The sequence below is a fragment of the Psammomys obesus genome, unplaced genomic scaffold (assembly GCF_907164565.1).
Source record: "Psammomys obesus unplaced genomic scaffold, mPsaObe1.curated_primary_1811, whole genome shotgun sequence".
Classification (NCBI taxonomy): domain Eukaryota; kingdom Metazoa; phylum Chordata; class Mammalia; order Rodentia; family Muridae; genus Psammomys; species Psammomys obesus.
In genome coordinates, this window is record NW_026596149.1 from 7,492,970 (window position 1) to 7,507,370 (window position 14,401).

General features: G+C 40.8%; 1 protein-coding gene across 1 annotated transcript in view; it reads left to right on the forward strand.

The window, feature by feature from the left end:
- Positions 1–13,990, forward strand: part of St8sia6 (ST8 alpha-N-acetyl-neuraminide alpha-2,8-sialyltransferase 6) — a 116,319-nt gene extending 102,329 nt beyond the window's left edge. Inside the window, exons 5-8 of the mRNA XM_055593830.1 lie at positions 5,012–5,156; positions 9,371–9,483; positions 11,822–11,914; positions 13,181–13,990. Of these exons, the coding sequence (XP_055449805.1) occupies positions 5,012–5,156; positions 9,371–9,483; positions 11,822–11,914; positions 13,181–13,646 (817 nt within the window). The 3' untranslated portion in view covers positions 13,647–13,990. The remainder of the gene's footprint in view (positions 1–5,011; positions 5,157–9,370; positions 9,484–11,821; positions 11,915–13,180) is intronic.
- The last annotated feature ends 411 nt before the right edge of the window (positions 13,991–14,401 follow it).

The window sequence follows — 14,401 nt, forward strand, 5'->3', positions numbered from 1 at the left end:
CACACACACACACACACACACACACACACACACACACTCACGCACACAGATCATAGATTAAAAAATAAATCTTTTTTTTGAAATGAAATAGTAACGAGAATAAACAGGAAGAGAAGCAAGTGGAGGATCGCTTGCCCTCGGTGGGAGCAAAATGGAATTGGATTGTTAGTTAGCGAAGGTTAGAAAGGTAAATTGAAAGTCTTCTGCATTCGTGTGGATCCTTATGCTTTAAGACTCCTACAATTATAGAGAAGAAATGAATCCTGGAAATGTGGCTCTTTTGAGACCTAGAAGGAGCCTGCAGCCTTTCTCTGGTCCTAAGTGGCCCACATCTCATTAGGGAATCTCACTGAGAAATAAACAGAAGGGGTGCCTGGGAGCCCTGGGCCCAGGCTGGAAGGTCATTAGTATGCAGGCTGTCCAGCGGTGTCCTGCCCACTGTCAGCCTTAAGGAGTGATTAGCATTTCATGGAAAACCCAAGAAGCATTTTTCTCGTAGAACTGAAGAATTTTCCTTGAAGCTCCATACCAATAAAATAAATCAAAAAGAAAAAAGAAAAGAAAGAAAGAAATAACTTAATAAAATGAAATAAAAGGGAAGGAAATAGGGTGGAAAAGACATTTCAACCACCTTGAAGACACACATTCTTTTCTCAAAAGTCTATTTATGAGGCCTACTGGAAAGCAAAGATAAGTTTGCACATTTTCAGATTAACCTTTAAGGATCCAGACTAAACATGCTAGTTTGGGTTCTGCCGGGACATCCTACCCCTTAGAAGCTAAGCTCTGCTGAGACACACATCACCTCTCCTAAGGTCTGGAAGCTCATGTACTCCAGGGCTGCTGCAGCATGCTCTCTTTTCTTTTAATTTTGTGTGGAGGAAGTGGCTGTCGGTGAGACCCAGCATGAAGTTAGGGCACAGTGACAGTGTCACCTGACAATGCTGGTTTCCTACAATTTATATACAGAAAGTCTGAGGATAGGGAGGCAATAAGGTGTGTTGCTTGCAGCATGATTTTGAGTACCTGTTTTAGCATGGTAACATTTTGAAACATGTCCCCAAAGAAGAGGCTTAACCAAGGAGGCTTACAGAGGCAGCATTTCCCTTTAAAGTATACTGACAGACTGGAGAGACTATCATGAAATGCATCAGTTGTTTGCAATCCGCATTTCTTGGCATTCCCTTCTTCTCTCCCTCCTTTCTTCCCTTTTCCACTCTAAGCTTTTAATGTGTAGCCCCTTGCTGGCCTCAGACCAGCCACATAGCACAGGCTTAAACTGTTTGACCTCCTGCTGTGACGTAGTGCTGGAATTGCAGGGCTAAGCCAGAGTGTGTGGCACACTTACATCTCAACCCCAGTTTTCTACGTCTCCAACGGCCATCATGAAGTTGTCTACCACACTCTCGGTTGTGGGAATTGAGTAGGATAGTGTGTGTCTGAAAATGCACAGGGATTCACTGGTGTGTAGTTCATGAACCTTGTTATTTACTGTCGAAGACTGTGGAGCGTCTCACAGCAGATGGTCAGCTGCCCCGAAATGGCAAGTGTTCTAATTAACATCAGCAGTCTTCTCCATTCCTTAATGTGTCCCCACTTTCCACAAGAAGGGAAGAATCAGCAAGCCTATATCATTGTGGCGCATGGTTGACCTCGTCACCCCTGATCAGGACTGGCTTTTATTTTAGAGGGACTGGAATGGAATAACAGTTGTTCTGTTTTGCTTGTTTGTTCTCTGGATTCCTTGGTGATTACAAGCAGCTTAGTTTTGTGTTACTTCTGGATACTTTGCATATACAAAGCTTGAATCCTGTAGTAGCGAAACCAGTGTATGAAGCCTGTAAACCCAGCATTCCAGAGTCAAAAGCAGGAGGGTTTGCCACTGGGGATGGAAGGTGTTGAGAGTGGAGTCATAATGAGATCTGCAGTTCAGATAAAGAGTTAATTGTAGAATATAGTTGGTGGTTACTCAAGTGTCCATTGTTCACCTTTCTTGTAAGTTTAAAATGTTATTATAATACACATAGTATAATTCCAGAAATACCTATTAATATAAAAAAGCACTAATGGGGAAACCTGGCCAGTGTCTTTGGTTTTGTAAGTGTTCTTATAAGCACTGAATATGTTTTTTTAAATTATTTGTAACAAGTAAATGAGAATTCATTATGTTGCCCTTTCCTAGGATCCTGGATTAAAGAGACATTTAAAGTGATAAGCTCATAGGAAGTTTTGAATTTGCAGAGTGACAAAGAAATTGTTATCAAATTAAGTTTGTAATTAAAAACTACTTAGTATTGTATTTTTATTTCCTTTGTTTTTATTATTTTGTTTGTGAATTTTTTTCTTTGGTTTGTTTATCTCTATGAACTACCTTTTAGAAATGGCAGATCCTAAGAGACAGAAAGGTGGAAAGTAATAAAGGTGCTGACTAAGAAGACAGCAAAGTTTTTATGAAGCAAGCTGCCTGATGAGTGCTGTAGAAAGCCTTGACCTTGGGTACAAATGGCATTACCTTTACTTCCCATACCCTGAGAACTGCTGGAATTCAGGAGGATGGAATTTTAAATGAGCACAAAGAATTAGAGCACTGTGTTACTTCAAAAGCACAAAATTCAGTAGGAATGCGCCTGAAAAGTGTGCCCGTCAGAACCAAGACCCTAGAATAAAACTGTGGGATTGGAAATGACTCTCCCCACAACCAGTTCCCGCTGCTCAGACACTGCCTTCTCTGTACTGCAGGGTTCCAACTGCATACATATTTCATAAGTAATATAAGAAATGGACAAGCTTAAAGAGTGATGAGATGATGAAAATAATGAAAAATGAGTTATATTTAGAAAATACAAAAGGAAGGGAAATTGTGCAGACTCTTACAAGGTTGAAAGGTTAATCAGATGGCTGGTTACTGTGTTCAGCTATTTCAAGAGTTTCTAAGAAAATGAACAGAGAAAACAGACCTAAGCAAGGAGATAGCTTAGTTGTGTCAATAGAAGCATCTCCTGACTTTAAAGTTGATTAAACCCTAGAATGATTAATTATTTAGAGATGCTTTGGCATCTGCATCCCTGATGAATTACACAAACAAAATATAAGTTATTTTTTACATTGGCCTGTATTTTAATAACCAGGACTTCTAAATGCATTGTATAGTAACTGACATCTTTCTGAGATTTCTATTAGGAATGGCCACCTTCAATTTGTTCCCCTTAAAAATCACTGTACTTATTGATTGTTCTTTAAAAAATGGTTATACATTATTGCTTAGGCAATTGTAATACTACTCAACAGTTTTTAATAATGATTTCAAAACAATTGTTAAATTATACTTTCATGTCTTGAATTGTTTCTATTATCTCATTCACCTGTGTTTTCTTGAACTTCATTAATGCATTTATCATATCCTATTTAAAGTCCTTGAATGTACTCATAATTGCGATTTTGAACTGCTTGTGTGTGCCTCAGCTGACTTGCTTTTCTCTAGGCTGTTACAGTAGGCCTCTTAGTTCCCCTGTTTCTTCCTGCAGCCTCTTTCAGCCATTCATCTCCATCCCTTTGTGACTCCCCACCAACCTGCAGGAGTGCTCTCTACCCACAGCCATCACACTCAGCTAGTATGTTTCTGAGGTTGGCATGCTGTCTTGGCTGTTCATTTTTGTGTTTTTGCCCTGGGTTCTGGGCATGTGGGATTGTGGTGCTTGTGGTATATCTTGATGTAGCTATCTGGTCTCACCTTGATGGATGTTTTGTTCTCAGTCGTAGCTAAGGGTGGCTGCCATGGGACCTTTGTAGACCTTCAGGTTGGCAGGGAGTCACAAAGGAATGGAGATGGGCTAGAAGAATGGCTGAACAGGTCCATGAAAAAGAACTAAGAGAACCCTGAGTCCTCAGCACAAGGCCAAGTCTAAAGGGCATAGAGGTGGGTTTGGAGGAGGAGCTCAGGCAGGTCTATTACAATAAAATTGTATACTATTTTCCTCCATTATCTCTGAGAAATCCATTACAGAACCTCCCTCTCCACCCATGGCTTTCTGAAATCCCAGATAGTGCTGGGCCTTACATCTATTATCATATACATATGTGACTAATATGTATGTATGTTATGTGTGTATGTATAGTATTTGTATTATATATATATATAATATGTAATATATTGTATAGTATATATATTATATTTGTACCCATAAATGGAACATACGGTATATATACATAGTACTTATTAAGCATACATAGGATACATAGAATATATATGTATATAGATACATTGTTTATGTATATTACGTATGTGTATATGAAATATTGTACACATATATGTTTAGTTTATAAGATCAACACAGTACGAGATTAATAATAGCAACTCATGATAAAATGCAGTTAAAACTGGGGTTAAAGAGATGACCCTGTGCTTAAAAGCACTGTCTACTTTAGCAGGTTTAATTCTCAGCCCCCACGCAGTGACTCACAACCATCTCTAACTTCAGTTCCTGGGGATCTGACACCCTCCTCTGGCCTCTGCAAGGACCGCACACAGGTGGTGTCCAAGCATACATGCAAATAAAACAAAACTCCCACATGTATAAAAATAAAATAATTAAAAATACAATCATAACAATGCGCTGCACTAAAGATATGTGAAGTGGCTCCTTCCCCTTGTTATTTCCTTGTTATTGCCTTGGGGTGATGGCAACCTCACAGAGCATGGCAGCTAAGGGGGCTCCTCCGATGGATTCTCTCATTTCTCTATTTGTTGTGGTAGTCTCATGGCAGGGAGGTTTTTAATCTTTGTAGCTGCTGTGTAGCTGACTGTTACCTGCTGTGAAATGGGCTACAGCCTGAGGCGTGCACATTTTGTGACCATGCTCCCATCCAGGCTGCAGAGGAAGCCCGTCACGTCGGTGCCTGACTTGCCTTTGAAAGTCAACAGCCCAGATGCCCTTTGGCTGCATCCACTGCCACGTCCTTGTCCCCTTCTTCATGGTGTTCCTCTGCTTACTTTCATTCTCATCCATTGTAGAGCAAAACTGACTTCCTGTTGTGATGCTGTTCAAAACTTCGTGGTTTCCCAGAACAACACTCCAGTGGGGACTAACATTAGCTACGAGGTGGAAAGCAAGAGTCAAATCCTCATTCGAGAGAACATTTTCCACATGTTCCCAGTGGTGAGTAAGGATTGCTTGACCTTATAACCTGGAGTGGTGAAGGAACAGTTTTAAAGCTAGTGTGTTACGTTACGGTATATGCAATATGTACGGTGATGGAACTGTCAGAGAAGGCAGTTCTTCTAATTTTATATTTCGCCTGCTGGAAGCTGAACCCAGGACCGTGCCCATGATTGATAAGGATGTTACCACTGAGATACATCCCAGTCCCTCACAAAAGCAATTTTGAACGCAGTGTGGCTCCCTAAGAAGAGGGTTTGTATCACCAATGATACACTCTTTCAGCTCTCCACTCCTCCTGACTTTTCAGTGAGTGAGCTGAGACACTGGGGGTATCAGACCTGAGCCTTGAGGAGGTAGCCACCATGTTTTGCCCAGGATCAGAGTCTTCCAGTTGTTCTTTTGGATGACTAAACTCATCCTTGTACAAAAGGCTTCTGAGGTTTATCTTTGTTATGTGACTATGTGAGAATTCACAGTCAAGCCATACAGTGTCCACAAGACGGGGTTTATCATCTACCGTGTTCACTGCTGTGTTCCAAGCTCCAGTTTTCACATTCCCCAGTGAATATACATGTCTATAAATAAACATGAGTAAATTATATGTACTCTGCTGTTTGGCACAGTTAGAAAAAAAATTTTATGCAATATAAGTACAAAATTGAGGAAATTTTTGTCATGAAAAACATCTCATTATTAGTAATCATGCATCCACAGGTGTCTTTTTATGATGTCTAAAAGCAATTATGCCTAGTCGATATGATCAGAATGAGATCACCGTGTTTATGCAGCTGACTATCTGTAGATAGAGTTTCATAATTAATCTCCTCTTTGTTGCTTGTTTGACTTTGTGAAACTGATTTATTGTGCCTTGTGTGAGGTATTTCAACATTTTTGTATCACATTTCAGAGAAATAATAACTTTCTGAGAGTAAATGAGAAATAACTAGAAAATTACAGAAAAAATTACTGCAAATTTTCTAGAAGAAAGGGTACTCATAAAACAGACAAAATCTCTTTAAATAAAGACAAATTTGGAATCTTTAAATGATTAACAAAATAATGCAGTTTACTGTGAATAACTGTACCTCAAGAAAGTTTAAGAAAAAAAATCTCAGGTGAACTTGGCTAGTTCATGCGTGTAATCCCTGCACTTGGGCGGCGGAGGCACGACACTCCCCTTGATGCTGGCTTGATGCGGGCTGGGGCTGCGGAAGGAGCCTATCTCCAAATACCAATAGCTGGAGCTGTGTGTGGCTTAGTGCAGACAGAACTCTTGCCTCTTAGGCATAAGGTCCTGAATTCCATCCCCTAACTACAAAAACATGCAAGAATCATCCAAACAAGACCCTCTTAAAACGTTCTGTTATGCATTAAAACCACCAGTAAGTAAAATTACACTAATAACCCAGTATTTCTGCGTTCTTGGGAGACCTAGGACAGTCTGGTAGGCAGCATCTCTTCATCCGGTCACATTTTGTTGGTGTTTACCGAGCTTTTTGCTTCTCGTCTCGGAGACACTGCTCTGTATCTGCCTTTCATGCAGCTCCTAGAAAAGAACTGACAGAAGTTGGCAATTCCATATGTTAACAGAGGCACGCGCTCCCCATTATCCGGAATTTTATGGTTTTAGTTAGCAAACAAGAAATTCTGCTGGAGACCTGGGTGAAGCCATGTTACCTTGTGTTGCTCCCGCGCTTAACTCCCATGGCTGGGATTCAGGATGGAGCTGACCTCCTTCCTACCCTTCTTCCTACTGCCCACATGGTCTCCTCTGCTCCTCTGTGTCCACAGCTCCCTAGGACTACCAGAGCAGCTTGCTATGAAAGCTTTTCCTTAAAAACTGTGAAGTATCTGCCTCCAAAACCTGCTTTATTTTAGGGGAGATTGAGGTTTGTAATTTATTTCAGCTCTTGCTGAATGCTGGCTCCCCAAACATATGGCTGGTTCTTCCCAATTGACCAAGAAACCAGAGGAAACAGTCCTTATTTTGAGGGCTTAATTGAGATGTGTTTCCCTTAGTAATCTTTTGTATTGTACCATAAAGAGCATATTTGCATTATTGCATCCCATCCAGTCTATAAAATTCAGAATTTATTGAGATACCATCTAGTAAAACCTCTGGAGCCATATTGAGCTTAGATTTCCGAGATGAGAAATAGCTTTTGCTATCTTGAAAGCCAGGAACCGTGCTGGGCCTTCTGGGTAGAGAGGAACGAACTGCATCATGAACATGTTAATCCACTGGCCAGTAAAAAACTGAGCTGGGAAGTGGCTCGGAGCAGCCTGGCTGGGTCATAGCCCAGTCCTGCCTGTCCAGAACTGTTGCTCCAGCTTGCCCCTCTACTTTACCATCTGTAAAGTGCTCACACAGTGGTTGTGTGAGGTAAACCACTAGTAGGTAGAGCAGTGTTTCCCATACAACAAGCATGATGGGACAATTGAAATTTAAAGGCAAGCCTACAGAAAGCCCTGTGTGCTTGCTAGGCAGCTCCCTGATGCAGTGTCAGGAGCAGGTGGCTGTGAGCATGGCTCAGGGGTCTGTCAGCACTCTGAGCAGCTCAGGGCCGCTGCAGTCCTAGGGCCTTGCCAATGGACCCAATGACTTGGCTTTGGGAAGAGGGGTGCCTTGGTGTCGTATCCGCTCCCACACGCTGTGGCTGAGGTACTAACATCATGGCCAATTTCATGTTCCCGGTGATTTAAGCGCCAGCTCACAGAATTGGTGAGTGTTGCCCAGTCGGCTCTTGCAACGTCAAATGAGCCAGCTCTAACACACAGCTGGGGTTGCACTGGACCAGCAAGTGCTTGTGAAAAACTCGCTTTGACCACTGCGTTATTCTAACTTTGAGGTGAGAGACGAGGAGAAATGAAAAATGAAGAAACACATTTTCTGCTCATGAGGGCGTGCATCCTAACATCTAAGAGACAAAGGGAACCTCACTGTGGGGCTTGAGTCCCAGGCGCTAGGACACTTTATCTGGGGAAATAGAAGAACAAGGGAAACATGCTGAATGGCAAAGAATTATTTTATATGTTAAGGTTGTTTGTGGAGGGAATGGGCAAGCAGAGCGAGTGAGTCTTGGGGGAGAATGCAAAATACGTCAGCCCAGAGTTGGTTGGTGGCCCCAAACTGCATAGTGGCCACTTGTAGAGTTGCCTGGCATAAATCCCATTACCCCATTGAGCCTGCATGTCTGAAGATTAGTGAAGCAAAGAAAGTTTTGATGAATTATCATTAATTCTACACATTAAAATAAAAGACTTAATGCCGTTTTCTAACCTCTTTATTTTCTTTCTTTTTAATTCTTAAATGTCCTTCCTTGTGAAGACACAATATGTTTTTTCCATTCTTCTACTATTCTATGCAGTAAGACATACAGTATGTTCATGGGAGGTAAGGGCAGGAGGATCAGGCATTCTGGACTATCCTCAGCCACATAGTGATATTGAAATCAGTTTGGGTTACATAATGTAATTGCTACAACAGAAACATTATGTTACAGTTTATATACAAGGATATTCTTTTTAAGTTTTACATTTTATGTTGTCTTTATCCCTCCCAAGAGAAATGAAACAAACTTGCTTGATTTTTTAAAGTATGGTGATCATAGTGGAATGCATTTATTCATTTAATCGGTTAGATTTTGTGAGGGGGCATGTGCACATTCTTATGCACATGAATACAAAGGCACACACATGTGTAGAGGCCAGTAAAAGATGCTGGATGTCTTCTCCATAGCTTTCCACCTTAAGTTTTGAGACAGGCTCTCTCATGGAACCCACAGCTTACTGCTTAGGTTAGATTGGCTGACCAGCAAACTGGAATTCCAAGGATGTGCCTGCCTCCTTCTACCCTGTACTAGAACGCAGCATGTCTGTGGATTTTATATGGGAGCTGGGGATTTGGACTCAGGTCTTCTTGCTTTCATGGCCAGTACTCTTCCTCAAACAGTCATCTCTCTCTAGCCTCTATCATGCTTTTTTTTTAAATCCTCCCCAAATCTGCTTCTGTTTTTTTTTTTTCCTTACTCCTTTTTCATCTCCTAAGCACATATAAAAAGTCAAGTTTCTGGAATCCAGCTGATGATATTTGTGGTTTCCTTTCTGTGAGGGTTTTAGAAAGTGGATCTCTTCTCCTGAGCCACAATGTATCCTCTGTTCTAGTTCTCGAACAATCCTGAATCATGATTGGTTTCTGCTCTCTCCTGCAGACCCAGCCTTTTGTGGACTACCCCTATAACCAGTGTGCAGTGGTTGGCAATGGTGGAATTCTGAACAAGTCTCTCTGCGGAGCAGAAATCGATAAAGCTGACTTTGTCTTTAGGTGAGTCTTGTCAAGATAGTTTCTTGGGAACCAACTGGCTATTGACTGTTTCAAAGGGTATCCCAAACACACCCTGTGTCAATTTTGCCTTTGTCATTGGGATTGAGTTGTTATCATCTACAGGTTGTCCAGGTAAGTTTTCCTGGAGGTCATGGGACGCATGAGTTCCTTGTCATGTTCACATCAAGACCATAAGAATAACCAAGAAGAAACTGGGTCAAATTGCAGTGAATGGTTTGTGACTGTGGGACATCTCAGGGCTGTTAGCCTGAACAGGGGTGCCGTAGTTTTCTTGGGAAGGCTCCCAGAAGGGACATGTCTCTAATGTTGAAGATGTTGGTTCTCACAGACCATTGCAAGTGGGGCTGCTCTTCAGTAACTTTAGGAAAGATGTTGACCTGACATTTTACAGCTATACACACTACTGTTGCCCAGTGCGAGAATTAACATATATTATACACCTGCCTGCTCAATTGAATCCAAGGTAGTTTATGAAAATAGACACAAAATTGGTTTGCGTGGGCTCCATGCTAATAATCAGTATAGAATGTCCTTTTTTAGGAGAGGAGAGAAGTGACTCGCCCAGCTGTAATGGGACTTAAAAGAGGGAACAGAAGAAGTCTACTTTTTGTTCTGGGAACACTGATTTTGATTTTGTACATGAAGACGCTTTGGTCCCTGTGGATTTAATGCTACTTGTTCTACATTTCAACAACAATCACAAAACAACATTCAAGAAATAGCTCCTCCCTCACTTTCGTCTCATGTTTGTAACTTATATTGGTGGTAATTATACAAGGATCAGTCTGAGTCCAGAAGTTGTTGAACACTCACTGAATTCCTGATGGAACAGTTTTCACACTCGTCATGTTTCACACTAACAAGATCAGTATTGGAGTGGGTTAGCCGTTGTTCAAATCTTCAGTGTCTGTGTGTGGTGGGGGAGCCACAATGAAGATAAATAATGCTTCGTGTGATAGGCTTTTTAAAGACTCTGAATTTCCCAAAACATCTGTGGTGAATAGTAAACAAAAGCATTAATTTTACTTTATAGCAGACATATAAAGAACAGTTTAGGCTTAAAGCCTAGGAAAAAGTCTCAGCAGATAGTTGATTTATAACTTTAAGACAAGGTCTGGGTTTCCAGCTTCCACTTTAGCTGATGGCAGGATTTTTCTGAACATGCTCTTTCTTCTGAAGTTGGCCATTCAATCTGAAAGCAAAATTAAGGCTACATATGGTTGGTCCCATTAAAATATATTTAGTTTCTCAGCCTGCACTTATTTTGCCTATGTTTGCTCATCCCACACACAAGTTGCCCATTTGTTTTCGTTTCAAACATTGGGAGCTACAAATTAAGTGTATGAGGAACAAGTATGGCAATAACTACATTATATAGTATGCTATACCTATACTGTTTCATCTGTGTGAATATTTTACATAAATATCTCACACATGTAATACACATGTGCATATAAGAGGATGTGCACGCACACACACAAACACACACACACACACACACACATACACACACACACACACACCCTGATGTTTTCCATGAAGTGTCCAGTTATATTAGAAACTACTTTTAAGCCTGGCATGGTGGCTCATGGCTCAGTTGGGAGACTGAGGCAGAAGGATCTTTGAGAGTGTAAGTCCAACCTGGGCTTCAGAGAGACTCTGTCTCAAAAAACAATGGACCACTCAGATTCTTCAAAAGAATACGTGTCTGTGATTTGTTACAGGAGGCCACTGATGAGGTCCTTTCTGTGGCCTCCTATCTATAATAAATACATATTTCTGATGTATATTTTATATCAGAGTGAGAAGCATGTATTTCCTTTATTCCTGAGTTTCATAGGGCATGGAGCAGAGTCCTGCAGTTCCATCCATACTGCAGATGGTGTCGGCTGTACACAGCTTTCCTGGGGGCACTCAGTGTTTGCCTTCCATGCTCCTCTTCAAAAAGATGCTCTGCATGAAATTTAAAGTATATTCTCATTTTTCTGTGATTGGAATATACTCAAAATTAGTGTCTTTCACGATTTCCCAATGAAAAATTAGTACTCCAGGTTTAGGACAGCAGGATGAAAATTGCTACAAAAACACTAGGGCTTCCTTGATGAATTACCTCATTTGGTGACAAAGTTATCCAGATGGAAATCAGGAGATACTAGTGCTGTGTGTAGGTCTTATTTCTGAAAGACTTTATCACCATATTTTCAGTGCCTCAGTTTCCTTAACTCTGTACTGATCACTCCATTATGAGTTCAGATGTGTGTGTGCAACCGTTTTTTTCCAGTTGTATTTTGAACATGTTTTTCCTTCTTTATTCCAGGTGTAACCTCCCCCCAGTCACAGGGGGTGCTACTAAAGATGTCGGGAACAAGACGAATCTTGTGACTGTGAACCCCAGCATCATAACACTGAAGTGAGTGCCCTCAAGTTGCATAACTAGCTCCTCAGCACACTTCCTGATCACTCCAGACACTTCTCCCGCTGCTGAGGCTGACACACCGCACAGCTTCTGGGGGAAACACAAAAGGATACATCTGCAAAGTTTGACATATCATCCAGGCAGCGCCTCAACAGAGGAACGACTCAGTTGTACTTCTAGTGTCACGAACTACATGTGTCTAATCAAAGGAGAGTTTATCTCTTCAACTTAGAAAGAAGAGAAGTCGGTTTCTTCCATTTTCTTCCAGAGTCTTCACGATAGTGACACTTTCCCCTTGGTAGTTAGCGCTTTCTTGACAAAACTATTTGTCTAGACATTTCAGAAGAGCCCCTCGCACAGTCTGGCAAAGAGCTGTCTGCTTTCACTTTCAGCGGTCTGTTACTCGGAGCGATTTTCAAGCCCCACTTCTGTACTGTAGCTGTTACAGAGTGCTGATTCGTTCATATGCTTTCTTTTAACTTCTGTGAAAAAGAGACTGCTAATCATTAGTGATACAATAGACTCCTTGAACGGTTCTGGAATCTCAGAGCGAAGACAAAACAGTTTAACTGCCGTCCAAAAGCTAATTGTGAAAACATTTTACTTGAAAGAGTTCTTCCTAAGGTGTCATGTGCTGCATAAGAGGGTAATAGCCTAAAGCAGGAAGGATATTATAACTATATATATAAAGTTATGCATATAAAATGTATGTCTATGTAGATACATGCATAGTTTATGTGTGTATGTATATATACTTTATACATACACGTGTATATATTTTATATATACATATACACATATATACATTTTATATGTATGTATACATGTATGTATACATATATGTGCATTTTATATACATACACATATATTTTCAGGCAGGCACAGATTCTCTAAATAAAACTTTTTTGGTGACTGAGTATGTATAGTAGCTATACAAAGTATAACTTTTAAATATATATAGGCTATGGTATTTGGTTAGGGGTATGTAAATATAAACTTTGCTGGATTGTAATATAAAATAATAGAAGAAATATCTGTCTAGTAATAAGTCTCAGTAGGTCAAGAAAGAAGAATGAAGCCAGGTCTTTGGTATCTATTTGATAATTGATTGATGTTTCTAAGTCCGCGCTTCGGCTTTTTCATATAATGGATATAAACAATTGCATTTTTTGACCACATGTATATTCAGAATAATACAAGAAATTATTGCTTTGATGATGATGATGATGATGATGACTGCCTTTTTTTTTAATTTTGCAGATATAAGAATCTGAAGGAGAAAGAAAGGTTTCTGAAGGATATTTCCAACTATGGAGACGCGTTCCTTCTCCTGCCAGCCTTTTCCTTCAGGATGAACACTGGCCTGTCTTTTAAAGTCCACCAAACGCTTAAAGAGTCTAAGGCGAGGCAAAAGGCTCTGTTCTTCCACCCCAGGTACCTGAAAAATCTCGCTGTTTTCTGGAGAACTAAGGGGGTGACCGCCTACCGCTTGTCCACAGGCCTGATGATCGCAAGCCTCGCGGTGGAGCTGTGTGAAAACGTGAAGCTCTATGGCTTCTGGCCTTTCTCTAAGACTGTGGAAGAAACCCCACTCAGTCACCACTACTACGACAACACGTTACCCAAACAGGGCTTCCACCAGATGCCCAAAGAGTACAGCCAGATGCTGCAGCTCCACATGAAAGGCATCCTCAAACTGCAATTCGGGAAATGTGAAATGACTTAACGTTTCTTAAAATAGGAATAATTAATTGCGGTAGATGTAATAGGTGCGTCGTGGTCTCTTCAAACACTAAAGGAGGGTTACAGAAGAGCTCCCCAACGTGGCTAGACCAAAGCTCCCCATTAACTTTGCAGCCTCCACAAGTCACTCATTCAACTTTCTTTCTCTGAAAATGGAGATCATGGTATCAGACTCTGACAAGTAAAACAAAATGATTTTTTAAAAAGCCTCTTAGAATTTGATTTGAGGGGCTGGCTGAATGTTTCCTTGCTCCTATTTGTAATAGCCATTTCCACCTTTACCAGAGTTGGTAATGAAACTGTGCCAAAGACACTTTCTGAAGAGAACACCTGAATCATGAGTATTCATCGATTTCTTGCTCCCTTTATTAACAATACCGTTCGCATTATTCTCTCCCTCCTACAACAGTGCATACAAAAAGAAGTCATTTAACAAAATATCCTTGATTATTCAGGAAAAAATTCTTTTTTTGCATGGCAATGTGCCTGCTTCTGATTCAGTTCACTGGTGACGTTAGATGCATTGAGCTGTTGGTTGGATTTGGGGCATTTCTTTGCCTCTTTTGTCTACATCATTCTCACCTTTATCACTTTAATCACTATGTACTAGCTTCCCGCTTCAAAGTTCTGCTTTTCTCCCTCCCAGTGACAGGATCCAATCAATCACCTAAAGTAGTTCCAAAACCCACTGCTTCTCACCTGTTATCTTGTCCGTGAAGTTATTCATCTGATTTTTAA